The 26,927-nt window shown below is 41.9% G+C and overlaps 1 protein-coding gene across 5 annotated transcripts in view; it reads left to right on the top strand.

The window, feature by feature from the left end:
- Positions 1 to 26,927, top strand: part of APBA2 (amyloid beta precursor protein binding family A member 2) — a 431,382-nt gene that overhangs the window by 276,021 nt on the left and 128,434 nt on the right. For 3 of the 5 annotated variants that reach the window (XM_063449151.1, XM_063449149.1, XM_063449147.1), the window contains one exon: positions 2,976 to 3,015. In XM_063449151.1, coding sequence (XP_063305221.1) covers positions 2,976 to 3,015 — 40 coding nt within the window. The remainder of the gene's footprint in view (positions 1 to 2,975; positions 3,016 to 26,927) is intronic. The other 2 variants (XM_063449150.1, XM_063449148.1) reach the window with 1 other exon arrangement.

Genomic DNA, 26,927 nt, shown 5'->3' with positions numbered 1-26,927 from the left:
CAAAACATATTAATAATCTTTACTTGTGCCCAGCCACAAAAACAAGGCAATATTTAAATTATCTTGCATCTTTGTCAAGTGAAAATTGTGTTTATTTCAACTTTGGGAGATTAGAGGATTGTGTTTACATTTAAAATGAAATTTCCTCTATTGTAAGTTCATATTATAAGATATTCAACATGCTTACCTGATCACCATTCTTACCTGATCACCATTAGTAAAATACATTTTAGTAGAATAATAAAAAAACTATATACCGTAAATAGTGCTTTTGCTCAATGTTCCATTTATTTATCAGGGTTATTTTCTACTGTGTGAATGACAGGGAAATGGAAGGGAATTCAATGTGAATATCAGATTTGGTTTAAAAGTTTAAATTAATTTTAAATGCACTTTTAATAAACACAACTACCCTGACTATGGCCTTTATTTATTTTTATCTGGATATGTTTTTCAAGTGATCACAATCAGATAGAACCACTTTTCAAATAATTTATCTCCAAGAATTCCAATAGACCTTAATTGTGACTTCTGTGGATAAACACTTTGTGATCCGTTCGGAAAACATCATATGAAACAATCAAATTAAGGCCGATGTTTGAATGACCATAATAAATCTTACTTCCAATTGACCACATTTTTTTTGTACCTCCCAATAAATTTACAAACACCTTAACATTTCCTTATTATGAAGGAGCAACTTTATTAGTAGAAATAAATATTTAGTATTTTTATCACATCAGCGGCCTGTATTCAAATGGACTTAATGACTTAATTTTGCCTGTTTTCATAACTCAACCTTTTCAGTATTTCTGGCTGAAAGGTGTCTTGTTGCATTCTTATAGGACTGCATCTTGTTTTTTTAATATAGTGGAGTTTATATCCACAAGAATTCATCATACACAGAACCCTAACACCTTGGTGCAGTTAAGGACAACCCGTCCTACTTTTACCATAAACTAACACTACAGTAGTAGGAATATAAAGCTGTTAAAACTATAATGTCCCTCGACCCTCCCCCATCCCCCTCACCCCACCTGCCCAGCACCCAGGGTAATTAAAGAGTTAAAAAAAAACTTCAAAACACTCACCTTAAACCAACGCCTTAGTTGCCCTGCACTGTCTCTGTCTCCTGTTTCTCAGACATCAACACCAAAGGAGGAAACTAATGCATGCACATTGGCCCTTCCCCATAGGAAAGCCATAAATCAGTAATCAGGGATTTGAAGACACTGGATGTCCTCAAGAACAGTGTTATGCTGTACAGCGCCGTGATACAGAGTTAAAGTCTGTGAAACAGCAGGAAGTGCTTCTAGTGGCTGTCTGGTAGACAGCTCGCTCTGAAACTGCATTTTTTTAGATTGCAGATCAAAGGGAACAGGGACAGTGTAGCCGACTATGTGAACAGGATGATGTGGTCTGGGTACCTATGGTGTCCCTTAATGCTAAAAATATTATTTACTATTTATATTTTTACTTTGGCATGGAGTTTTAAAACAGAGTTTAAACACCAACTTGCCATTACCATAGATTAAAGGGACGCTCTGGGTATCATAACAACGTATTTGGCACGAGAAGCTACCCCGGCGCAGGCTTAACAAATAGTTTAACCCCATGGTGTTAAAACTGGCGCCCGATCACACAAGCTCGCCATGTCAGTAATTTCTAATTGCTAAGATGTTCCTGCTTGTGAATTCCAGTTTGGTGTAGCTCCCTCAATTATTCTAACTCTGATAATTAGATTTGTTTTAAGAAATATGTGTTCAGTGCAAGAAAATATAAAACTTAAAAAAGCACGCTCACAATGATACTTAAAATTCAGTAAGTGCATATTAAAGGAACACTCCAAGCACCATGACCACTACAGAGCACAATATTCTACTGGTTTGACTTCTTACATGGTGTCCACCAGGCTCCCCTCCTTGCCCCTTCCCTTCTGGTCTGAGAGCTGGAAGTTCTCTTGTGAGGTAAACCTCATTACTCTCAGCCCATGATCTGAAGAGCTTCCGTCTTTCACACCTGAAGGGAATGGACAGGGAGGTAAGTACTAAAATGATAGAAAACTATTTGGCTGCTTACATTAGGGCGTGCCAGGGCACTTATGGCACTATAATCACCGCAGTACACTGGAATGGTTGTTCTGCTCAAAGTGTTCATTTAACCAAAATACAAAGACTGAGTTTATTTGGCACTGTCATAGCATGCCGACTGTCATTACTAAATGTGTGCATTTGACTTACACCAGAAAATATAAAAGACCAGATTTTTGAAAGGAAAAACAGATACCGCTCAGAGTCAATGTTCTAAGAAATGAGCGATCAGCATGTAAACCAATAGCCTTTCAACATTTAGGAGTTTGACCTTAAATTGTTCACAATTTCTTCCTTGAAAAAGCTTGCCCATTATGAAAACATCTTAGATTGCATCTTTATCAATGAGCATAGTTATCGTTTTTCCTTTTAAAGAACTGCATTTTGGGAACACTTTGACCCTCCCCCCCAAAGAAAAATATATAAAATTCACATATTAAGGTGTATTTATTCACAGCATATTGAGGCTGAATATATTTTACTTTCACTGAAAATGAATTCCAATGAATTGCTAAACTCCAAAATGAAGGTTACCGAGCTGGCATAGCTGAAAATATAACCTTTTTATTCCACTGAGACCTGTGAGTTATAGTCACATTTTGTGCAAAATATTCGTCTTGGATCATTACAGCATAATTGCTATAGACTAAATCTTCTTGCAGCCAAATGATACACTCTATTGCTGACCCAAGATTTAGTCCAAATGTTTATGAGCACTATGTACCAAACAATTATGGTTCATGGGTGAAAAATATGCCAAATGATTTATTTAAAGATTTTATCGATAAGAATCCAGACAATTTTCCCAGAGTCACATCTAATGTGCAAAGAATTGAATTTGTTGCTATCCTAGTCGTTAAAATTGATTTTTCTTTTAATTTGCAGCAGACGAAGAAGGTTGCTTCTTTTCCGAGTTTTGTGGATGGTAAGTAACCCTTTCAGCAGAATATTGAAAAATAAAAAAAATATTTCAAGGTGGACGAATGCTTTTATAGCAGTATTAACCGTCCGCCTATTATTTATTTAGCATTTTACATAAGTACCGAAAATATTATACATATAGCTCAATGTTATTTATATTAAGATATTATACATATAGTGCAATTGTTGATGTGCATTTTCTAAAAATGTTGTGTGCTACTCCAGAAAAGAAAACCTATTTAATTGTGTCCTGATACATTCTTGAAGAAAACAAGTGCACCCTTTGCACACAGGAAGTGACTGGTGTGGAGGGGTGTGACAGTGGTGTTGAGGGTTGTGACTGGTGTGGAGGGGGTGACTGGTGTGGAGGAGGAGAGTGACTATGGTGTGATGGGTGACTGTGGTGTGGAGAAGGGTGACTGGTGTGGAGGAGGGGGTGACAGTGGTGTGGAGGGTTTTGACTGGTGTGGAGGGGGTGACTGGTGTGGAGGAGGAGGGTGACTATGGTGTGATGGGTGACTGTGGTGTGGAGAAGGGTGACTGGTGTGGAGGAGGGGGTGACAGTGGTGTGGAGGGTTTTGACTGGTGTGGAGGGGGTGACTGGTGTGGAGGAGGAGAGTGACTATGGTGTGATGGGTGACTGTGGTGTGGAGAAGGGTGACTGGTGTGGAGGAGGGGGTGACAGTGGTGTGGAGGGGGTGACTGATGTAGAGCGGGGTGACTGGTGTGGAGGAGGAGGGTGACAGTGGTATGGAGTGGGGTGACTATGGTGTGGAGGCGTTGACTAGGCCGCGAGGCTCCAGTCACTGCGAGGCCTTAGGCAGCTGCCTAAATCGCCTAATTAGAGAGCTACATATATATATATATATAACAATGTCCAATAGCTTGATCTCCAGTATAGTTAAAAATATATAGCCCGGTGCTTGTCAGCAATAATAATATACATGGTAGTTTGAAAAGCACTCCAAGGACTTCATATAAGGTGAAAAATAAACTTAGCTTTATTCTGCAACAACCAAAGGTGATCGACGTTTCAGTCCTATAGCAGGACTTTCTTTCATCAGGATCCTGCTAAAGTCCTGCTATAGGACTGAAACGTCGATCACCTTTGGTTGTTGCAGAATAAAGCTAAGTTTATTTTTCACCTTATATGAAGTCCTTGGAGTGCTTTTCAAACTACCATGTATATATATATATATATATAGAACATGGGGGGTGGTATATATATATATATATTTATATGTAGCTCTCATAGAATTCAAAGAGGGTATACTTTCCCATGATATATATATATATATACATACAATCATGGGAAAGTACACCCTCTTTGAATTCTATGGTTTTACATATCAGGACATAATAACAACCATTTGTTCCTTAGCAGGTCTTCAAATTAGGTAAATACAACCTCACATGAACAACAACACATGACATATTACACTGTGTCATGATTAATTTAACAAAAATAAAGCCAACATGGAGAAGCTGTGTGTAAAAAGCTAAGTACACCTTAACCACTTCCATAAGAATTAAGAGGCTTAGTAGCATCAAGGTGCTGCTATTAAACTGACCTTGATTAATTGATCAACAGCAAGTGTGGCCACCTCTATAAAAGCCAAAGTTTTAGTAGATTGCCAGTCTGGAGCATTCAGGTGTTACTATAATATCAAGGAGGAAAGACATCAGCAATGATGTTAGAGAAGCAATTGCTGCTCCCAATCAAACTGTGAAGCGTTATAATGACATTTCCAAACAATTTAGAGCATCCCACAGTGAGAAATGTTATACAAAAGTAGAAAACATTCAAGACCATTGCCAATCTGCCCTGGAGTGGGTGTCCCAGCAAATTTACCACAAGGTTAGACCGTACAATGCTCAGAGAAATTACAAAAATCCAATAATTATATCTCAGACTCTACAGGACTCAGTTAGTATATTATATGTTAAAGTTCATGACAGTTCAATCAGAAAAGACTGAACAAGTATGGATTGTTTGTAAAGATTGCCAGGAGAAAGTCTCCTCTGTCTAAAAAGTTGCATCCGAACAAACACAAAAAAGACTTCTGGAACCATGTCCTTTAGACAGATACCAACGTACAGGGCTGCCATCAGAAATTTTGGGGCCCCTGACAAAGCACAAGGTCTGGGCCCCCCCGACCCCTCCCTCCCGGGCCCGCCCACGCCCTACCTAGTCCGCTGACAATGATGCGGGACTGAATGTGGTGTGTATAGTGGAAGTGAATTAGAATGTGTGTAATGGATGTAGTGTTTGTGTGTATTAGATACTGTTTGTGCAGTGAATGCAGAGTGTGTTAGTGTAGCGGATGCAGTGTGTATAGTGAACGCAGAGTGTGTTTGAGTAGTGGATGTAGTGTGTGTACAGTGATGTAGTGTGTGTTTGTGTAGTGGATGTAGTGTTTGTATGTACTAGGTGAAATGTGTTTAGTGGATGCAGTGTCTGTAGTTGATGTAGTGTGTGTATTAGACACAGTGTCTGTGTATAGTGAATGCAGAGTGTTTCAATTTGTGGTGGATGTAGTGTGTGTACTGTGAATACAGGATGTTTGTGTAGTGGATGCTGTGTGTACAGTTGATGCAGAGTGTGTGTCAGTATAGTGAATCCAGAGTGTGTGCATAGTTTAGTGAATGCAGAGTGTGTGTTAGTGTGTAATAAATGCAGAGTGTGTGTTAGGGTGTATTGAATGCAGAGTGTGTCAGTGTAATGAATGTAGTGTGTGTGTAAATTTGTAGTGAATGCAGAGTGTGTGTTAATGTGTAGTGAATGCAGAGAGTGTGTTAATGTGTAGTGAATGCAGAGAGTGTCTTAGTGTAGTGAATGCAGAGAGTGTGTTAGTGTAGTGAATGCAGAGAGTGTGTTAATGTGTAGTGAATGCAGAGAATGTGTTAATGTGTAGTGAATGCAGAGAGTGTGTTAGTGTGTAGCGGATGCAGAGTCTGTGTTAGTGTAGTGAATGCAGAGTGTTAATGTGTAGTGAATGCAGAGAGTGTGTTAATGTGTAGTGAATGCAGAGAGTGTCTTAGTGTAGTGAATGCAGAGAGTGTGTTAGTGTAGTGAATGCAGAGAGTGTGTTAATGTGTAGTGAATGCAGAGAATGTGTTAATGTGTAGTGAATGCAGAGAGTGTGTTAGTGTGTAGCGGATGCAGAGTCTGTGTTAATGTGTAGTGAATGCAGAGAGTGTGTTAATGTGTAGTGAATGCAGAGAGTGTCTTAGTGTAGTGAATGCAGAGAGTGTGTTAGTGTAGTGAATGCAGAGAGTGTGTTAATGTGTAGTGAATGCAGAGAATGTGTTAATGTGTAGTGAATGCAGAGAGTGTGTTAGTGTGTAGCGGATGCAGAGTCTGTGTTAGTGTAGTGAATGCAGAGTGTTAATGTGTAGTGAATGCAGAGAGTGTGTTAGTGTGTAGCGGATGCAGAGTGTGTGTTAGTGTAGTGAATGCAGAGTGTGTTAGTGTGTAGCGGATGCAGAGTGTGTGTTAGTGTAGTGAATGCAGAGTGTGGTAATGTGTAGCGAATGCAGAGTGTGTGTCAGTATAGTGGATGCAGTGAGTGTGTTAGTGTGTAGTGTATGCAGAGTGCATGTTGTATTAGTGAATGCAGTGTGTGTATTGTATTAGTGTATGCACTGTGTGTGTTAGTGTATGCAGTGTGTGTTGTATTAGTCTATGCAGTGTGTGTGTTTGTGTATGCAGTGTGTGTTGTGTCAGTGTATGCAGTGTGTGTTGTGTCAGTGTATGCAGTGTGTTGTGTTAGTGTATGCAGTGTGTGTTGTGTTAGTGTATGCAGTGTGTGTTGTGTTAGTGCATGCAGTGTGTTGTGTTAGTGTATGCAGTGTGTGTTGTGTTAGTGTATGCAGTGTGTGTTGTGTCAGTGTATGCAGAGTGTGTGTGTTGTGTCAGTGTATGCAGTGTGTGTTGTGTTAGTGTATGCAGTGTGTGTGTGTGTTGTGTTAGTGTATGCGGTGTGTGTTGTGTCAGTGTATGCAGAGTGTGTGTTGTATTAGTGTATGCAGTGTGTGTGTTGTGTCAGTGTATGCAGAGTGTGTGTTGTGTTAGTGTATGCAGTGTGTGTTGTGTCAGTGTATGCAGAGTGTGTTGTGTCAGTGTATGCAGAGTGTGTGTTGTGTTAGTGTATGCAGTGTGTGTGTTGTGTCAGTGTATGCAGATTGTGTGTTGTGTTAGTGTATGCAGTGTGTGTTGTGTCAGTGTATGCAGAGTGTGTTGTGTCAGTGTATGCAGAGTGTGTGTTGTGTTAGTGTATGCAGTGTGTGTTGTGTTGGAATATGCAGTGTGTGTGTTGTGTCAGTGTATGCAGTGTGTGTGTTGTGTTAGTGTATGTAGTGTGTGTTGTGTCAGTGTATGCAGTGTGTGTGTGTGTTGTGTCAGTATATGTAGTGTGTGTTGTGTCAGTGTATGTAGTGTGTGTGTTGTGTCAGTGTATGCAGTGTGTGTGTGTGTCAGTGTATGTAGTGTGTGTGTGTGTTTTGTCAGTGTATGCAGTGTGTGTGTGTTTTGTCAGTGTATGTAGTGTGTGTGTGTGTGTGTGTTTTGTCAGTGTATATAGTGTGTGTGTTGTGTCAGTGTATGTAGTGTGTGTGTGTGTGTGTGTTGTGTCAGTGTATGCAGAGTGTGTTGTGTCAGTGTATGCAGAGTGTGTTGTGTCAGTGTATGCAGAGTGTGTGTTGTGTTAGTGTATGCAGTGTGTGTTGTGTTGGTATATGCAGTGTGTGTGTTGTGTCAGTGTATGTAGTGTGTGTGTTGTGTTAGTGTATGTAGTGTGTGTGTTGTGTCAGTGTATGTAGTGTGTGTTGTGTCAGTGTATGCAGTGTGTGTGTGTTGTGTCAGTGTATGTAGTGTGTGTGTTGTGTCAGTGTATGCAGTGTGTGTGTGTGTGTCAGTGTATGTAGTGTGTGTGTGTGTGTGTTGTGTCAGTGTATGCAGTGTGTGTGTGTTTTGTCAGTGTATGTAGTGTGTGTGTGTGTGTGTGTGTTGTGTTAGTGTATATAGTGTGTGTGTTGTGTCAGTGTATGTAGTGTGTGTGTGTGTGTTGTGTCAGTGTATGTAGTGTGTGTGTGTAAATGTCCAATGAGGAGGGGGAGGGGGGGCATTTTAACATTATTTAAAATAAATAAAAAATTAATTTAATTAATTAAATTGTTTCTCCCCCCTCCCTGCTTACCTGTGTCTAGGGAGGGGGGAGATTCCATCCCCGGTGGTCCGGTGGCATGGTGGGGCCCCCCGGCGTCCTGATACCGCAGAGGGGGCCCACGCAGCACACAGCTTCTCCTCTTCTCTCCTCCAATAACTCTCGCGAGACCCGCGGAGCGTTGCCATGGCAACCGGGTCTCGCGAGAGTTATTAGCAGGGAGGAGAAGAGAAGAGGCTGTGTGCTGCCTGGGCCCCCTCTGCGGTAACAGGGAGCAGGGGCCCGTGGCTGCACACATAGATAGCGATATTCACTATCTATGTGTGCAGAGAAAGAAAGTGGGGCCCAGTACTGCCAGAGCAGTCCGGGCCCCCCAGGGCCGCCGGGCCCGTGACAACTGTCACGGTTGTCACCCCCTGATGGCGGCCCTGCCAACGTATTCTAGAGTCAAATGTGAAGCCATCTGTCCGACAGCTAAAGCTTGGCCGAAATTGGGTCATGCAACAGGACAATGATCCCAGGTATACCAGCAAATCTACAACAAAATGACTAAAAAAGAAAATAATCAAAAGAAAGGTGTTTCAATGGCCCAGTCAAAGTTCAGAGTTCTGTGTATAACCAAATCCCAGCAAAACTCAATAAACAGAAGCAACATTGTAAGGAAGAGAGCACCAAAATTCCTCTACAACGATGTGAGAGACTGATAAAGTCATACAGGAAACTATTACTTCAAGTTATTACTGCTAAGGGTGGTTCTACAAGCAATTGAATCATAAGGTATACTTAGTTTTTCACATATGTCTACTTCATTTTGGCTTTATTATTGTTAAATAGATCATGGTTTAATATGTCATTTGTTATTGTTCATGTGAGGTTGTATTTACCTAATTTTAAGACCTTTTAAGGAACAAAATATTGTTATTGTGTCCAGATATGTAAAACCATAGAATTCAAAGAGGGTGTACTTTCTTTTTCCATAACTGTATGAACACCCTTATTTAAGTGAGGAGTTAAGGGATTTCCTGCTCTGGTGCACATTTCCCTGAACATAGACGAATACACCAGAGCAGGGAATCCCTCTAATCTACTTTCAGGCAAATTTCGCCAAACATAGATGTAAGAGATTCCCTGCTCTGGTGTGCATGTCTGTGTTACGGGACATTTCCCTGAACATAGATGAATGCACAAGAGCAGGGAATCCCTCTAAATTTCCCCGAACATAGCTTAGAGGGATTCACTGCTCTGTTGCAAAATGTTGGAAATATCCCCGAACATAGACGAACGCAGCAGATCAGGGAATCCCTCTAATACCCACGACGACTCACACTTACCACCCCACGAAAGAGCTGGTTGTAAGTGCGAGCCGTCGTAAAAAACAGGTAGGTCGCAAAACGAGGGCCACCTGTATAACCATTTGCAAGCCACGTCATATTCCCTCTTAAGATGAGATTTGAAGTAGTGGGCGATTAAATATGTTTCTTCAAAGTGTTTCAAAGGTTTCTTTATCCTGCATTTCTTTATCTTACAACTGACATTATTCTGCTTTAGTTAGGGCATCAAATCTTCTATAACAACATGTAATCTCCTCTGCTGAAATGGTTGTCTACTGGGTCTACTGTTAGATCAGGCTTTTGCTACCAATCAATATGCCTGTAGCGGAGAGCTGATTTCCCACAGCTATTCTCCACTCTAGATCCCAGTGAGGCTCAGGAACAAGTCAGTAGTAAATCCACAAGCAGAGTTTCCAGCAGGTAAAACGACACAGCAATATCCCAACAGCAATCCCAATAACTGGACGACACACAGTTTCAGGAGCAGAACTGACAATCTGTATTCCAGGGTTCCTTATAAAGCATGCTCCCATGCAAGGGAGGGATTCACATCAATTAGGACAGTAACCAATACTGTAAATGTTACCTCCCACACATCTCCTCCCCTCAGAGTGACTCATAATCCCCTTAACTAGTACTGTACATTTACCCCAAACCTGGATGTACCCCTAAATAAGTACATAGCATCAATATTAGGGTACTGCCAGGTAGCCCTGATCTGGGTGACTATTATATCCAAAATTCACCCAGATCGGACCAGGGGTTCGTTAGTTAGGTGGAGGGTGAAGTTTGACCGACCGCACACGAGGTGGTATCCGAAAAGGGTTCCATGCGTTTGGGCCCTGCGGTCGGTCTCCGTTCGGCAGTAAAAACAGACAGTTATATTAGCCATCTACACTTAACTTCGCCTGGATATTGATTCCCTCGTTCGGTACCTTGTTTCTACCGAATGGGGAACGTTAGGACTCTCCGTTCAGTAGTTACGGAGCTCTGGAGGTCTCAGCGGTGTTCGGTTGTTTGAGTGTCCGATTTGAGTTCCAGACACTCGACGACCAAACACCGCTGAGCTTTTCATGCGTAAGATGGCCGCCGCCACGTGTACGCATACCGAATGGCGGCCACCCAGATACATCCATAACGAGCTTGTTAACCTGAGGTTAGAGAGAAGTGTGAACTGTGGCGAAACCAACCTCGCCACTGGGCCCTGGAGAAGCCTGTTTGCTAGCCTCCTACCTACTGACTATGGCCCCTGGGTTATTTGGGGCATATTGTACTTTATATGGCGGCTACTGGCCCTTTAAGCACAGTGAATGGTATTTTATTGTACTGCTGCTGGCCCTTTAAGAACTGTCTGGGGACATATTGAGACTTTGGGTAACAATACCCTTTAAGACTATGGCCCCTGAAAACGTATGGACTTTTATTTGGTGTGTATGGCCCTTTAAGAACCGAATGGGGACATCTTGTAACTTTGGTGAACAATGTCCCTTTAAGACTATGTCCCCAGACCTGTAAAATAACTTGTTCCTGGCTTTCCCCCACTTGGTTCAGTAAATAGGGCTTACTGAACCAAGTACCACACAGGCGGACCACCCAGAAGCTAAAGTGTGCAGGCAATTTACCTCCCAGGCTGTGAGGTTACTGCAGGTTAATTGCCGAGCGCTGGGTGGCCGCCATTCGGCAGCCGAACACGTGGCGGCGGCCATTTTGGTCATTCGAATGCGGTCAGCGGTGTATGTTAAAGATTCTGTGGAACTAAAATCGGCTACACATTCTGCCGAACACCGCTGACCCTTACCTTCTCCCATACGGAACTTGCAGCTCCAGAGACTAAGTCCCGTTTCATGTTTTCGCATGAAATTGACCGACCGCACAGCCCAAATCTATGGAACTGTTTTGGGCAGGAAATTGTGCTTGCGGTCGGTCATAAAGGACTTCCAGCTAACTTTTGATCCACTGGAGGGATTTGGCTGATTTTTGGAAGTGTTTATGTTTGATGTATGCTGAGTCTGAATATGCAACTTTTATTGAAATTGGATGTATGGTTTTAAAGTTACAGTGTGTATGTGAAAACTGTATTTTTATTGTATGTAATAATTGGTTTAACTGTTTATCTGAGGGGAGGGAATGTGTGGGTTGCACCAGATGTGTGATTGGTGATTTTATGCCTCCCCCTGGGTGTGGCCTGTAAGTGTACCAGTGTAATAAAAGCCAGGCTGGATGAGCCAGTCCAGAGTTCCTGTTTTACCCTCAAAGTGATGTGTCGTCTCATTATTGGGGGGGAAGGATTTATGGCATGCTGTTCCAGTTGACTGCTAGGAGTACAAGCCTATTCGTATGGTTCCTATTCAATGGTCTACAGCATTCATACGCTTGGGAGAATTTAAAGGTTTCTTGGATTCGGTGATTATGGTGTCTGCCAGAGTGCTTGGAGCCCTCAGGAAGCACTAGGAGCATCCATTAACGGAGGTACCAAGTCGGGGTGCCAGGTGATCCGTTACATGAACCTTAATAGCTGACACACTTCTCTCTGGGGTGGTCCACCGGTTCGGTAGTTTCCATATGCATAGGGTACGGATGGAAACTACCGAATAACATACGATTATTACATAGAATCAGTGGCGTACATACCAGGGTCGCAGGGGTCGCGGCTGGGACCGGGCCCGGCCCACCAGGGGGCCCGGCCGCCCCTGCGACCCGGTATGTACGCACTGGGCCAGCCTCTTCTCCTGGGGGCCCCAGGAGCCGGTCACCTCAGGGCCCCCCGAGGCTGGCCCTGCTTACACCCGGCGGGCAGTCAGGCTGGCCGGTGCGCGAGGGAACACTCTCCCCTGAGTGCTTCCTCTTCAGCTCCCTCGCGCACTGCAATGATACTGGAACCGGCAGATGACGTCATCTTCCGGCGCGCGAGGTAGCTGAAGAGGAAGCACTCAGGGGAGAGTGCTCCCTCGCGCACCGGCCAGCCTGACTGCCCGCCGGGTGACCGGCCCCCCAGGAGCCCAGCAGCACCACTGGACCCCAGGGAATCCCCTCAGCACTCCAAGAGGTAGGGAGGCTGGGGGGATTAAATTATAAAAAAACATGTGTAAGTGTGTGTGAGTGTGAGTGTTAGTGTGTGTGTGTGTGTGAGTGTAAGTGTTAGTGTGTGTGTGTGTGTGTGTTAGTGTTAGTGTGTGTGTGTGTGAGTGTTAGTGAAACTGCTATGCTTTCAGCTGCAGGGTTAAAACTAGAGGGACTTGACACCCAGACCACTTCATTGAGCTGATGTGATCTGGGTGTCTGTAGTGGTCCTTTAAGTGTGTGTGCATCTGCATGCACTGGCGTACATACCGCGGTCGCAGCCCTGCAACCCCTGCGACCAGGTGCCCGCCGCCATGTGTTGCTGCCCCGGCCCGCGCAGAGTAAGCGCGAGGGGGGGGCCCACGGATCAATTTTCGCACCGGGGCCCCATGGGTCATGTGTACGCCACTGCATAGAATTATAGCAATTTGACAATTAACATAGGCATAACATATTGAACACAGTCACCTAGGCATATTACAGGACAGGCTTACTGCATTCCGCTACAATGCCATTTTAAAGATCAGGTTGATTCACTAGGGTATGAAAGCATATTTCATAGTCTTGTCCTCTAGCCATAAAATTAAGGTATGAAATGGTATAGTTTAAGAAAAAAATAAAACCTTTAAAAATAATAATACTTAAATGTTAAAGTTTTTCTTTAAAATCTTCACTCCCGAAATCATTTATACACATTTTTATTTTCATATATTTTGCACAATGAAAATTTGTCTATAATTTAAAACTTAAAGCCACACTCACCATCATGTATACTCCATAAATTACCAGCCCATAAAGGAACACATTTCTCTGCCAGGAATCCATTCCACTCAGTTAATGTATGCAAACATTCTGAAAATGTCAGTTTCCCCTTCTTCCAAACAGTAGAGGGTGCTTCAATGGGTCATGCCATTCCTTTCAATTGGGGAGGTGGAGTGAATGAGTTTCTCATTTTACTTTTAGCATTATATTAGCTATCACATGCTTTAAAATGCATTTCTTTCAGAAATAAAGTAATTACGTATCTGCATTTACTAAATGTGGGTATTGTGTTCCAATACAGACTTTTTTTTACAATCTGATGCTATTTTAGTATCTTGTGCTGGGTCCTTAGAAATAGCTACAAGGGGCATTTGATAATTTTTATTTATCTATATTACACATATCTCACATGTACTGTATAAATGGCATTTTTTCTTTTATACTAACATTTTAGACCTTGTGCAAAGTATTGCAAGATTAGGGATACTGTATGCTATCTAAGGCTTTTCATTCCTAAATAAGTATATAAATGATGAATGAATAAATGAAAAATAAACATTGTGTAAATGTACATAATTTTATTTTTTAAGTTTGTCTGAAAAGAAATCTATAGAAAAAAATTGCTGTTTTATTTTACGATTATGTGCTAGCTATACACCTCATGTTTCAAATAAATACCATGCTTATATATTTTTTTAAATTAAATTCCTTGGTAGTGAATGGGATAATATCTTCTATTTTATATATGTAATGATCTGATATATTTATTTGTGACTTTTAAATTGTATGTGATCTATTCAGCCACTAGTAATCACCATCCTTATCGAATAATGAAAATATGAAATTAAAGGAGCACGATAGGGTCAGGAACACACATATATTCCCTACAGTTAAAACCACCATCTAGCCCCCCTGATCCCTTCTTGCCACCCTAAATATAGTAAAATCAAATCTGTAGCTGCTGGCTCTGCCCCTGTCTGCCTCTGACCCGCCCCTGTCTGCTGACATAATCAGAAGTGGTAGCCTGATCCAATCACAATGCTGCCCCATAGGATTTATTGAGACTGTCAAGGAGGCAGATCAGGGGCAGAGCGAGCACAAGTCAAACACAGCCCTGTCCAATCAACATATCCTCATAGACATACATACATTGAATCAATTCATCTCTGTGAGGAAAGTTCAGTGTTTGTATGCAGAGGGAGGAGACACTGAATGGCAGGTCTTCACACTAGGCAGGACTGCCCAAGGAAGTACCTCTAACAACCATCTAAGGAGTGTCCAGTGGAGTTATCACTGGGCTGTAATGTAAACACTGCATTTTCTCTGAAAAGACAGTGTTTACAGCAAAAAGCCTGAAAGGAAAAAGTCTACTCACCAGAACAAATTCAATAAGCTGTAGTTGTTCTGGCGACTATAGTGTCTCTTTAAAAAGGAAACAAGTTATAGTAATAAAAAAAATAAACTAAATATTTCAGACAAATAGTGATTGCGTGGAGAAGAACGCTAGATTTATTCTTAGTGTTGTAATAGTCTGTATTGAAAGAAAATATAAAAATAATACATTATTTATATCTACATCATTTTGTATTCCACTTTATTTCTAAGGAAATGCTCACTCTGGGAATTGTATTACAGTACAAGCAAAGCTGAATGGGAATGATTAAGGATGTAGATTTGTAGTAACTGTGTGTGTGTGGAGTAGCAGTAATTATAGTTCATTGTCTCCTTCAAGCATTGATTTACTGATAAACGGCAGTAGTTTACCAGCAAAAAGAAAAGAAAAACCGAAAAAAAAAACCCTAGACACAAATAAATAAGTCGAATGATCTAATTAACTTGAAAATAATAAATAGCATTTTCTGTTAAGATTGTATAGTGGGAAAAACATTTAATAATTTCAGTATTAAGTATTTTTTTTTTATTTATAGAGCATTGAATGACTTTACGTTTTTTTTTTTTTATAATGAAAAAAAAAGATTAGTCCCTACTGATGTTAGAAAATGTGTTGTGAGGAATAATACGTGGTATTTGGAAAAAATGATTACCAACAAAAATCAATATAGTGAATATGATTGCACCTCTGCTATAAGTAAAACATGATAAAAAAAATGCAATCAGAAAATGTCACCAGCAAGAATTTACATTTTGAAAGGGCACAATATGGTATATCCTTCACGTAAGGTCATTTCGCACTCTAAGATAGTTATAAGTTGTTAATAGAAATCTACTAAGTATTTTCAGTTGGGTTTATAAATTACTGTTGGTGCTAAACTGTGAGAAAGCTTTAGGGTAATGATATAGCATAGTATATAGGTCTGTAGAATCTCAGATTCACAGGTTCAAATTTAGCAGCTGTACATATAAAATGCGGATTCTATCTACAATATTGCGCTTTTGGTTTTTCGGCACAAGCTTTTCAAATGAATAAGTAAATAAGGTAGTAAATAAATGAATAAATATTTATCAGGCGCTTTGCTGAATTATGCTATAAACATTATATAACATTTCATTTGAAGAATCTTGCAATTTGCAGGTAAGACTCCGGTGGTTCTTTACCTGTGTAAAATAAAAAAATAGGATTTTTACTATGCTGTCTAATTCAATTTCCTGTTGCTTTACAATACATCGTTAAAACTGTATTTTGCAGTATTCCTTCTTGCCTTTATTGAGGTTCCGATGTACAGATAGTTTTGCGTAGCTCTGCACATTTTTACTTTGGGGATAGTCAAGGCCTGATAACAGAATTTATCAGAATTGGCCAATGTCTTGTCTGATGCATCTTCTTTGGTAAAAATAAATTGGACATTAGTATTCTCATCATTCCTAAGAGCTTATAAACAAACACATAGTATCAGCTGGTAGAAAGGGAATCAGATGACATCTCTGCACTGTTTGAGACAGTTGTGCCATCTGTGACTTGTCCGATGTTATAGTCCTCAGGCAAAAGGTGTCATAGCATGGCTTATCTGCTCTCTACCTCTGGTCAGAAATTATGAGCAGCTTCTCTTGTGACACATCACATTCACTGATTATAGAAAACATGCCCAATGAATACAGGCATGAGACATGAAGCTTAAAAACAAACTGGCTGAGATTATTTGGACTTTCTCCATTTGTTGTGGCATTTTTAACCTATTGACTGCTGTTCATAAACCTATTATGATAAAAATAATAATAATATAATAATCCTAATGCATAACACAGTTCCTTGTAGGCATTATTAAATAAAGTAATTGTGTGGTTTTAAGGTTTATTCACTAAATATAGAAGAGTGAAGAGCATTGCAAAATATAAGACACGGTGGATGATGTGGATATATGTCTGCATTGAAGAATTTTATTAAAGACACAGAGGCTCCTATTATGCTTTCTCTTTCCTTTAATTTAACTCAGCAGCGATGAGAGATGTATACAGAAGAGAAAAAATGAATAAAACATTGCATATAGTGATGTCGCAAACATAACATTTTCGGTTTGCGAACGGCGAACGCGAATTTCCGCAAATGTTCGCGAACGGTTGAACCGGGCGAACCGCCATAGACTTCAATGGGCAGGCAAATTTTAAAACCCACAGGGACTCTTTCTGGCCATAATAGTGATGGAAAAGTTGTTTCAAGGGGACTAACACCTGGACTGTGGCATGCCGGAGGGGGATCCATGGCAAAACTCCCATGGAAAATTACATAGATGATGCAGAGTCTGGTTTTAATCCATAAAGGATTAAAATAACCTAACATTCCTAAATTGTTTGGAATAACGTGCTTTAAAACATCAGGTATGATGTTGTATCGATCAGGTAGTGTAAGGGTTACGCACGCTTCACAGTGATAGACCAAACTCCCCGTTTAACGCACCGCAAACAACCGCAAACAGTCCATTTGCACAACCGTAAACTCCCCATTTGCACAAGGTTGGATACCAAGCTAGCCATGTCCTGTTCCTTGTCCTCACTGATGTCATTGAAGGTCTCTTCCTCCACCCAGCCACATAGAACACCAAGGGTCCCCGAAAGGTGACAACAAGCCCCCTGTATTTTTTTTAAAATGTACACTACTGTTACACCAGATATGAGTTGCACTGGTGTGACACTGTGCCCTGGCAGGCCCTGAAACGCACACGTGTGAAGGAAACTAACTGCTATTATTTCACAGTCAAATTTCTAGGTTTTTTTTTCAATGTACACTACTGTTACACCAGTGATTGTGGGGGTGCTGGAATGACGTGGGCCAATGGGAGCCTTGTAGCGGAGCGGCAGTTGTTAATCCAAGGGCTCTCCGCTGGTATTCAGGATTCATCATACAGAAGGCAGGACACACAGCATAATTCCCATTCCCAAGGACCACACGACACATAGCCTGGGAGTCAACTGACAATTTTTATTCACGGCTCCAGGAGTTAACTGTCAACTGTCAACTGTCAACTTTTAAATGTTCTGAAATGCAGTAATAGCAAGACATACACAAGGGAAAACCATCACAGTACATATTGGAGACACAAAATATAAAACCAAACCTCTGAATATCTCCCCCTTGTGCACTCCCGGCAGCCCCAGCCTGACTCACATGGGTCAGCTGGCTGTTGCCCGGAGTGGACACAGTCTTTTAGTGCCATGTCCCTCTCCATGTCTTCCTCCATTAATTCTATTATATTACATTTACTGCCCCCTCTCCATGTCTTCCTCCCTTAATTATATTATATTACATTTACTGCCCCCCTCTCCATGTCTTCCTCCCTTAATTCTATTATATTACATTTACTGCCCCCCTCTCCATGTCTTCCTCCCTTAATTATATTATATTACATTTACTGCCCCCCTCTCCATGTCTTCCTCCCTTAATTCTATTGTATTACATTTACTGCACCCCTCTCCATGTCTTCCTCCCTTAATTCTATTATATTACATTTACTGCCCCTCTCCAATAGTCCTTGTATTACACACAGTATCTCTGTATTACACACCGTATCCCTGTATTGCACTCAGTATCTCTGTATTACACACAGTATCTCTATATTACACACAGTATCCCCGTATTACACTCAGTATCGCTGTATTACACACAGTATCTCTATATTACACTCAGTATCTCTGTATTACACACTGTATCCCTGTATTACACACTGTATCCCTGTATTACACTCAGTATCTCTGTATTACACACAGTATCTCTATATTACACTCAGTATCCCTGTATTACACACAGTATCCCTGTATTACACTCAGTATCTCTGTATTACACACTCTATCCCTGTATTACACACTGTATACCTGTATTACACAATGTATCCCTGTATTACACTCAGTATCTCTGTATTACACACTGTATCCCTGTATTACACTCAGTATCTCTGTATTACACACTGTATCCCTGTATTACACACTGTATCCCTGTATTACACTCAGTATCTCTGTATTACACACAGTATCTCTATATTACACTCAGTGTCCCTGTTTTACACACAGTATCCCTGTATTACACTCAGTATCTCTGTATTACACACTGTATCCCTGTATTACACACTGTATCCCTGTATTACACTCAGTATCTCTGTATTACACACAATATCTCTATATTACACTCAGTATCCCTGTATTACACTCAGTATCTCTGTATTACACACTCTATCCCTGTATTACACACTGTATCCCTGTATTACACTCAGTATCTCTGTATTACACACAATATCTCTATATTACACTCAGTATCCCTGTATTACACTCAGTATCTCTGTATTACACACTCTATCCCTGTATTACACACTGTATCCCTGTATTACACTCAGTATCTCTGTATTACACACAGTATCTCTATATTACACACTGTATCCCTGTATTACACTCAGTATCTCTGTATTACACACTGTATCCCTGTATTACACACTGTATCCCTGTATTACACTCAGTATCTCTGTATTACACACAATATCTCTATATTACACTCAGTATCCCTGTATTACACACAGTATCCATGTATTACACTCAGTATCTCTATATTACACACAGTATCCCTGTATTACACTCAGTATCTCTATATTACTCACAGTATCCCTGTATTACACTCAGTATCTCTATATTACACACAGTATCCCTGTATTACACTCAGTATCTCTATATTACACACAGTATCCATGTATTACACTCAGTATCTCTGTATTACACACTGTATCCCTGTATCACAACAAGGCTCCAGGTTCCAGTGGGTGAACTGGACCTACAACAAGGCTCCAGGTTCCAGTGGGTGAACCTCTCTTCCTCCATAGAGTCAAGCAGGAACAGCTCTTAAAAGAGCTTGGTGATTATAATCCCTGGGGAGTATAGTGATATAGAAATCCCCAGGGTAGATGAAGCCTTTTCCCCCACACATGAGACAAGACTCTATGTTGAGGGTAAAACAAAAACTCTTTAATGCAAGCAAGCACTTACAATTTATACACACATTTAAACCCCCAACAGCCTAATTTACATACAATAGGGTACATAGAGCACTATAGTACAAGGAAGGGTGAGGTCAAACAATAGCAAGGGCTGATGGGAGATTGAGGAGGGACAAAGCTGCCAGTTTAAACTGTCTGACAGTGTCCCTGGGACAACACCCTGCTGGGGAAACAATAGGACAGGAAAAAGGGGAAGGGGAAGAGGCACATTTTCCCATGGAAGTCACTTTTTAACACGTCTTTTTGCAGGGCCTATAGTCTTTGGGAAGGAGGCTGGCAAACAGGCCCCTCCAAAAAAAGAGTGGCGAGGTCATTTTCGCCACACTGGCGTTCGACCCACCCACGCTTCGCAGAGTGGGAACCACCGGAGCATATTGCGCAATATTTGGCACTCAGTGTCCGCAAACCCCTCTCCATCGAGGGCTGTAATAAATCGGGAGAGCCAAATGCCCTCTCCTCATTATACCAGACATGGTGGCCAAGACTCCCGAAGTAGATCCACAGATTGTGCATTTTTTGTCAAAAACTGGCTGGAAGCAGAAGAAGGGCCTAAACTATTCCTTAAGGAATTGCAAGGACAAATTCTTGGACACGCTCGGCCCTATCACTAAACTCTATGTAATGCTAGAAGCAGCACAGTCGGGAGAAACCCAAGTAGATTATGACGTGGCGTTTGGATGGCTACAACGCCTGGTGTGTTTGTTTGGCAACGCCAACTCAACCATGTCCACCGAACCCAGGAAAACTATCCTGCTCAAAATAGAACCAAAAAATGGCTAGCATGGCTCCCAACGAGCCAGGAGTGGCTGCTAAATGCCTATTGTTTGGCAAGTCCTTTGTCAAGGACCTCGGCTCTTATGTTAAGACTTTCACGGCGCTTGATAAACGGCAGTCCTCCATTAAACAGGTGTTTCACCAAAAGATTTTTGGTGGGGCCCATAGAGGTAGGAGTCATCTATCCGGCCACAACTCACGGGGCTCTACCAGGCCGGGCATATGCTCCTTCAACCTGCATAGACCAGTGCGGGAACGCACATACATTTCTTCTCGTCTAGAGGATGACCTTGGAATGCCAGCGGCGTTCGGGGAAGACCCCAGAAAAACATCCTTATGGTGAGTACTATTTATCCCCATTTTTCCCATGTAAATGTGGGGGGAAGATTGGCTCTATTTTACCAAGCCTGGACTATGATCATGTCCGACACATGGGTCTTACACACAATCCAGGCTCTGTCGAGATTCCTAGACTGTCAAGATTTTTAATTCAATTTAAAAATCTGACTTGTCCTTTTTTAACTTTTAACATTCCTCACAGGCACACATATTCCCATACACAGACACCTATCCTAATCGCTTTGCCCATACAGGAAACCCCACCTCGGGGGCTTACGATGTCCAGAGAACATCACAACCTAATCTCCAAGGAGATCATGAAATTGAGGTCCAAGAATGCTAGAGAGGAAATCCCTTGGGAGCAACCTCTTTCTAGTCCCAAAAAAGGGCGGTGGTGCCCGACCGGTCAAAAATTTGCGAGCGCTGAATGCTTTTGTCCAATATCGACATTTCAAGATGGAGGGCATTTACTGTCTCAGAGACCTTTTTAGAGACCTTTTACTGCCTGCGGATTGGATGGTCACACTAGACCTAAAAGATGCCTATTTGACCATCCCCATGGTGGAGGACCACAGGGACCTACTACAATTTCATTGGGAAATGAGAAAAGGGCACTTCACATGCCTCCCCTTTGGCCTGTCTTTAGCCCCCTGGTGCTTCACGAAAGTCCTGAAACCAGTGGTGACCTTCCTGAGAATACACGGAGTATGACTAATCATCTACTTAGATGATATTCTCCTGTTTTCACAGATACAGGAACAACTGACTGGGTGGAACGAATACATCTGGGTGTAACGAATCTTAGAGGTACTGGCCCGAGACTTCTGGCATTTTTGTTGCGGCACAACATATCCTTGATTGCGGAGCACATCCCAGGTCTGGAGAATTACACAGCAGACTGGAACTCCCGTTACCTGAGGGACATGAGGGATTGGAAGGACAAACCCTTCCTCCTGACCAATCCGGATGGGGAGAGTCACGGACTAATAGACCAGGGACTTCTACATCTACTGGCATGACTCATTTCCAGGGGCCTGGGCAATCACAGATATTTTGCACACAACTGTCCAACTCCTGGCAAACGCTTGGGCACCAGGACCTTGACGTTCCTATCACACAGCATGGACAACGTGGTGCTATTGATTATTGGTTTTTCATGTCCCCCCCAAAAATATGGTTCATTTTGGGACATGAATGTGATTTTCAAGTTACTGGACAACTTTCCCCAAAACGCTGATTTATCTCTGAAACAGCTATCGGCCAAACTGCACATGCTGTTTTGTTTGCTGTCCTGCAAATGAGTATCTGACATCAGAGCATTGGATTGGCAAGTCCGGTTGTTCACCCCAGAAGGAGTATCCTTCCATATCTCACAGAGGACAAAGTCTGTAACTAAGAACATCTTCTATCCTAGATTCCCTGGACAATGGAATCTGTGCCCGATTTTATGTCTGAAGGAATATGAGCTACGCACATCTTCGTTATGCCCATCACAAGACGTCCATTATTCATCTCGTTCAAAACACCTCACCTGCCAGTGTCTACACCTACTCTGGCTTGCTGGGTTAAATGGCTGTTATCCTCGGCTGGAATCAATTCCACAATTTTTTCCTCTAACTCAGTCAGAGGCGCTATGACTTTGAAAGTGTCAACAGTAGGTTGTAGACCGGAGATCATAATGAGGGCTGCGGATTGGTCTACGGAATCCACTTTCCAAAATTTCTACTTTACTATGGACAATACAACACTTCTCAGAGTTGGTGGTGGCTCAGCTTTAAAATAGCATAATAGGAGCCTCCGTGTCTTTAATAAAATCCCCAGATTTTACTATTAAAATGATGTAAAGTCGGGGCGGGGCCGGACCGCCGACGGGATCAGACACGTTTTGTCTGAGCTCCCGCTTTGAGGCCCGAAAACGGAGCAAACTGGGGGCACAAATCTTAATAGCCACCCGCACCAACTACCACCCTGATCCCCAGAACCTGGGGTTCGAGGGGATACCCCACGAGCTGCCCTCCGTAACCCGATGAAGGCCCGAGGCGTGAGGAGCTTGAGCCGGGACGAGACGGCCGCTCTCCCGGGTCTCCAGCCGGTGTCCGGCATCCCCCCCCCCCTCTGGACCGTCGGGGTCATCCCGGTCTGCCCGCACAAGCAGCAACTCCTGTCATGTTCCGACACGCGGGGCCGAAACAACCACCCTGCTGCAGAAATCTCACCAGCGGTATTTCCCAAAATGGCCGTCACCCACCGGCAACAGGTACGAGCTGGAACGGTCAAAGCTGACTGACGGGAGACCCCCACTGGGGAGACTGTTCAGGCGGTGCGGTTCAACGACAGGCAAGATGGCGCAGAGGCATTTGCTGTCACCGACCACAAATGGATCCCTTTTGACCACTCGGCATTTCTGGCCTCCACATGTGCCCAAAGTCCTAACCCCACAAGATGGCGGATATGAAGACCCGGACGGCTTGCAGTTATGAATTCCACGTGATTCCAAAAAATCCTCTTGGAGAAGGACCTGTTAGCAACACTGTGGAATTCAACACAGAATCAGCGGATCCGAGAGTGAGTGAGCCTGTTAAAGCTGGAAAAGATGCTATCTGGACAGAAATAAAATTTAAATCAGACTCCTATTCAGAATGCAGAGGGAAACAGTACGTTAAGAGGACCTGGTATAAGAAGTTTGTTGGCATTCAACTCTGTAACTCTCTGAGATATAAGATATACCTCAGCGATTCTCTTTCAGTGCCAGCGGAGCCAAAGTGACTACCACTCCTACCACTGTTTTAGCGCAGCTGCACCCAGCCTTGGCCCCTCACGGGGATCGGATGAGCAGAGAGCCAGCCATACCACCAGCGCACGATTTCATCGCCGTGAAGATGGAAGCTCATAAATAAACTGAGCCTGCTTCCACAACGCAATTGCAGATCAGGCAACTTAATAACCATGTCTTTTTGAAATCGTAGCCAGTTTGGCACAATTGTTGTCTTAATATCCTAACATAATGTTTAATACATTGGCCTTGGCTAGATTAATGCTCTCTTCTCCCCCCCCCCCCATGTTTTTTTTTTTTTTTGTTTTTTTTTCTGGCTTCCCTCAATCCAGAAGTATGCAAGCATGACCATATTCTGATAGCCTTCACTACTGCTTTGCTTATTTGCTGTTATTTGCTAACATACACACTACAAGTATACCTCCTATGTGGAAATCAGCTCTCCAGTTCTAGCATGTTATTTACACTCATTTAAAGTGATAACCTACTTATATGATCATTAAGCCTGATAACGAAAAATTTTACCAGCTTACCTGTAACGTATCTGCCTTTACAGCATGGGCCAAGTTTGCTAATTTACACGCTACAAGTATACCTCCTATGCGGAAATAAGCTCTCCAGTTCTAGCATGTTATTTACACTAATTTAAAGTGACAACCTACTTATATGTTTATTAAGCCTGATAACTAAAAATGTGCCAGCTTACCTGTAATGTATCCGTATTTACAGCATGTGCCTAGTTTGCTAATATACACATTACAATGGTACCTCCTAGGTGGAAATAAGCTATCCAGTTCTAGCATGTTAATTTTACTCATGTAAAGTGATAACCTACGTTTACTAAGCCTGATAAAAAAAAAAAATGTGCCAGTTAAGAATACACCCCGCATGTTCGCGTGGGAAGAGCCTGAGGATTGCCTTTGGGGTACCTCGAGCCTGTCTGTTCTATATGCGTGCACTACAAAAATAAAAAAATTTTAAAAAAAATGATGTAAAGTCATGTTTTTATTAATGACACGGAGGCCAGTATTATTCCCACCCACCCTTCCCTTTGGATTGGGTTTTGGGAATTTTCCTTGATATTATGGTCTATGACCTGTTATGGTAAGTAGAAATGAGATGTCTAGGTTATAATGTCACCAATGGGGATGTCTTGTTATGCATATTTGATTACTTGGAAATATGTTTTGAGTGTATATATTATACTGTTGCTCACGTTTGTAGATGTCGAATTATAAACTCTCCATATTACCATTGGTCTCTTCTTTTTTTGCTTGAATGCTTCCGTTCTTATCATGAAGTCTTGTGTGGTTGAAGTTCGTCGTTTATCCAGTTTTCGGTTCAATACTCGCCTCCGTGTCATTAATAAAATCATGACTTCACATCATGTTAAAAGTAAAATCTGGGAATTGTTTTCTACTTGATTATTCTGGACACATAATCCCCTTAGTAAAACTCAATAACTTATAGTTTAGTACAGGGGTAGGCAACCTTTGGCACTCTAGATGTTGTGGGCTAAGCTTCAGGGGAGATGTAGTCAAAATGACTTAATAGAAAAGCATCTCCAACTATTTTCCAGCTCATCTATTTTGACCTTTTCTATTTTGACCCTTTAAGATAATTTTCACTGTCCCCCAAAAAATAACCATTTACTAGATAATCATGCATTTTTGCATTCGGGGTATGTTTAAAAACACCTTATAAAAGCAGCAGCTCTCTTGTCTGAAGCTGTTGCAAGCACTTCCCTTCTAACACCACCTTGACTTCTCAGTGCAGCTCAATACTATGTCTTTGCAAGGCAGGTGTTCTGGGCAATAGCTGTTTTTTTTTCAGTTTTGCCCCTTTAGCCAGAACTGGATTATCCATTAAGCAGGATAAGCAGACAGAAGCACCTGTGGGCTTCTATCTGAGCCTGGGATTCTGGTTCTGTCCATGAAGGGGATATGTCCTGACTGGCTTTCGGGTGCACTAAACTATAGCCCAGTGGACCAGATGGCCATAAGCTGAGTCCGACAGGGATATGCATCCCCCAAGCTCCACCCTGTCAGAACATTGCCATGGGTTACACAGTGCTGGGGCAAGGTATATACTCAGCATGGGGTTAGAGGGAAGTGATGTGCTTATGTATAAGGGATGCAGCAAATGTGTGTATAGGATCTGTAGTGTGTGTGTGTGGGTGTCGGGGATCCAGGGTGTGTACAATGGCTGTGGTGTATATATATATATATATATATATATACACACAAAATTCAGCCATAAATGGCACAGGCACACTCAGCCTACCCTCACATACAACTCTCAGTCTTTCCATACACAACTCTCAGCCACTACAAACTCTTACAAATGTACAACACTCAGCCACCCCCATTCACAGAATGGGACATCTTAATCCAGCTCTGCACTGGGCTAAACTATCAAGTAATAACAGGACTATCTGTCTGATTGAAATATGCACTTTTTGTAAAATTAAAGAAGAGGAAAACAGCATGCAAAAACTGCAAATCTATTGACTGCAGCCTTTGCAAGTCCTCCCCATCTAACCCTACCCTGACTATCTGTGGTTGTCCAATCACATACCTCCCAATGCAGCTCAATGAGTAGTCTTGGCAAGTCAGGTGCTGTGGACAATTTCCTGCCTCTACAGTTTAGCTCCACTGAGCTAACCAAACCAGGAAGTAACGGGACCTGTTGTCTGAGTGAGAGTCAGTGGGATTAAATTAATTAACTAATTTACAAATTTCTAGGACAGACTCTTCACACATAAAGCACTTAAGTAAGCTAAAAATTTTTAATTTTTAATTCCCTTTTTAGTTCTCCACAATTTCTAGTTTAGTGTATTACCACCCTTTGCTCTTCCATAGGCTGGTACTATAGCAGCGGTATATCTGTATTTATGTTGTCACGACTCTTCAACCTATAATGCAGAGATCAAAATTCACCCAGCTAGAATAGAGCAGAAAAGAGAGATAACAATGTACTTAAATCCACCTCTTTCTTCAGAAAACCAATAAAGCATAAATTAGGTTTTATGTCTGCTGTTTTTATCAGATTTTTCAATCAGGGGCTGTTTCCAATTCTCCTCACTCCTTGCTTGAACATCATTAACATTTTCAACCTATTCTGATGAAATAATCATTTCTGTGCTGGTAATAATCTCAGAACATAGATAACTTAACTTGCATAATAGATAACTTAACTTGCATATTTATCAAAGAGCATGCACAATGTAAAAGCTTACGTTGATGGGGCCTGTAACAAATTGTACATTTTTGCATTTGTAG

This window comes from Pelobates fuscus, chromosome 3 (genome assembly GCF_036172605.1).
Source record: "Pelobates fuscus isolate aPelFus1 chromosome 3, aPelFus1.pri, whole genome shotgun sequence".
Lineage (NCBI taxonomy): Eukaryota > Metazoa > Chordata > Amphibia > Anura > Pelobatidae > Pelobates > Pelobates fuscus.
The sequence above is the reverse complement of the archived record's forward strand: the minus strand, read 5'-3'. Positions and strand labels throughout refer to the sequence as shown.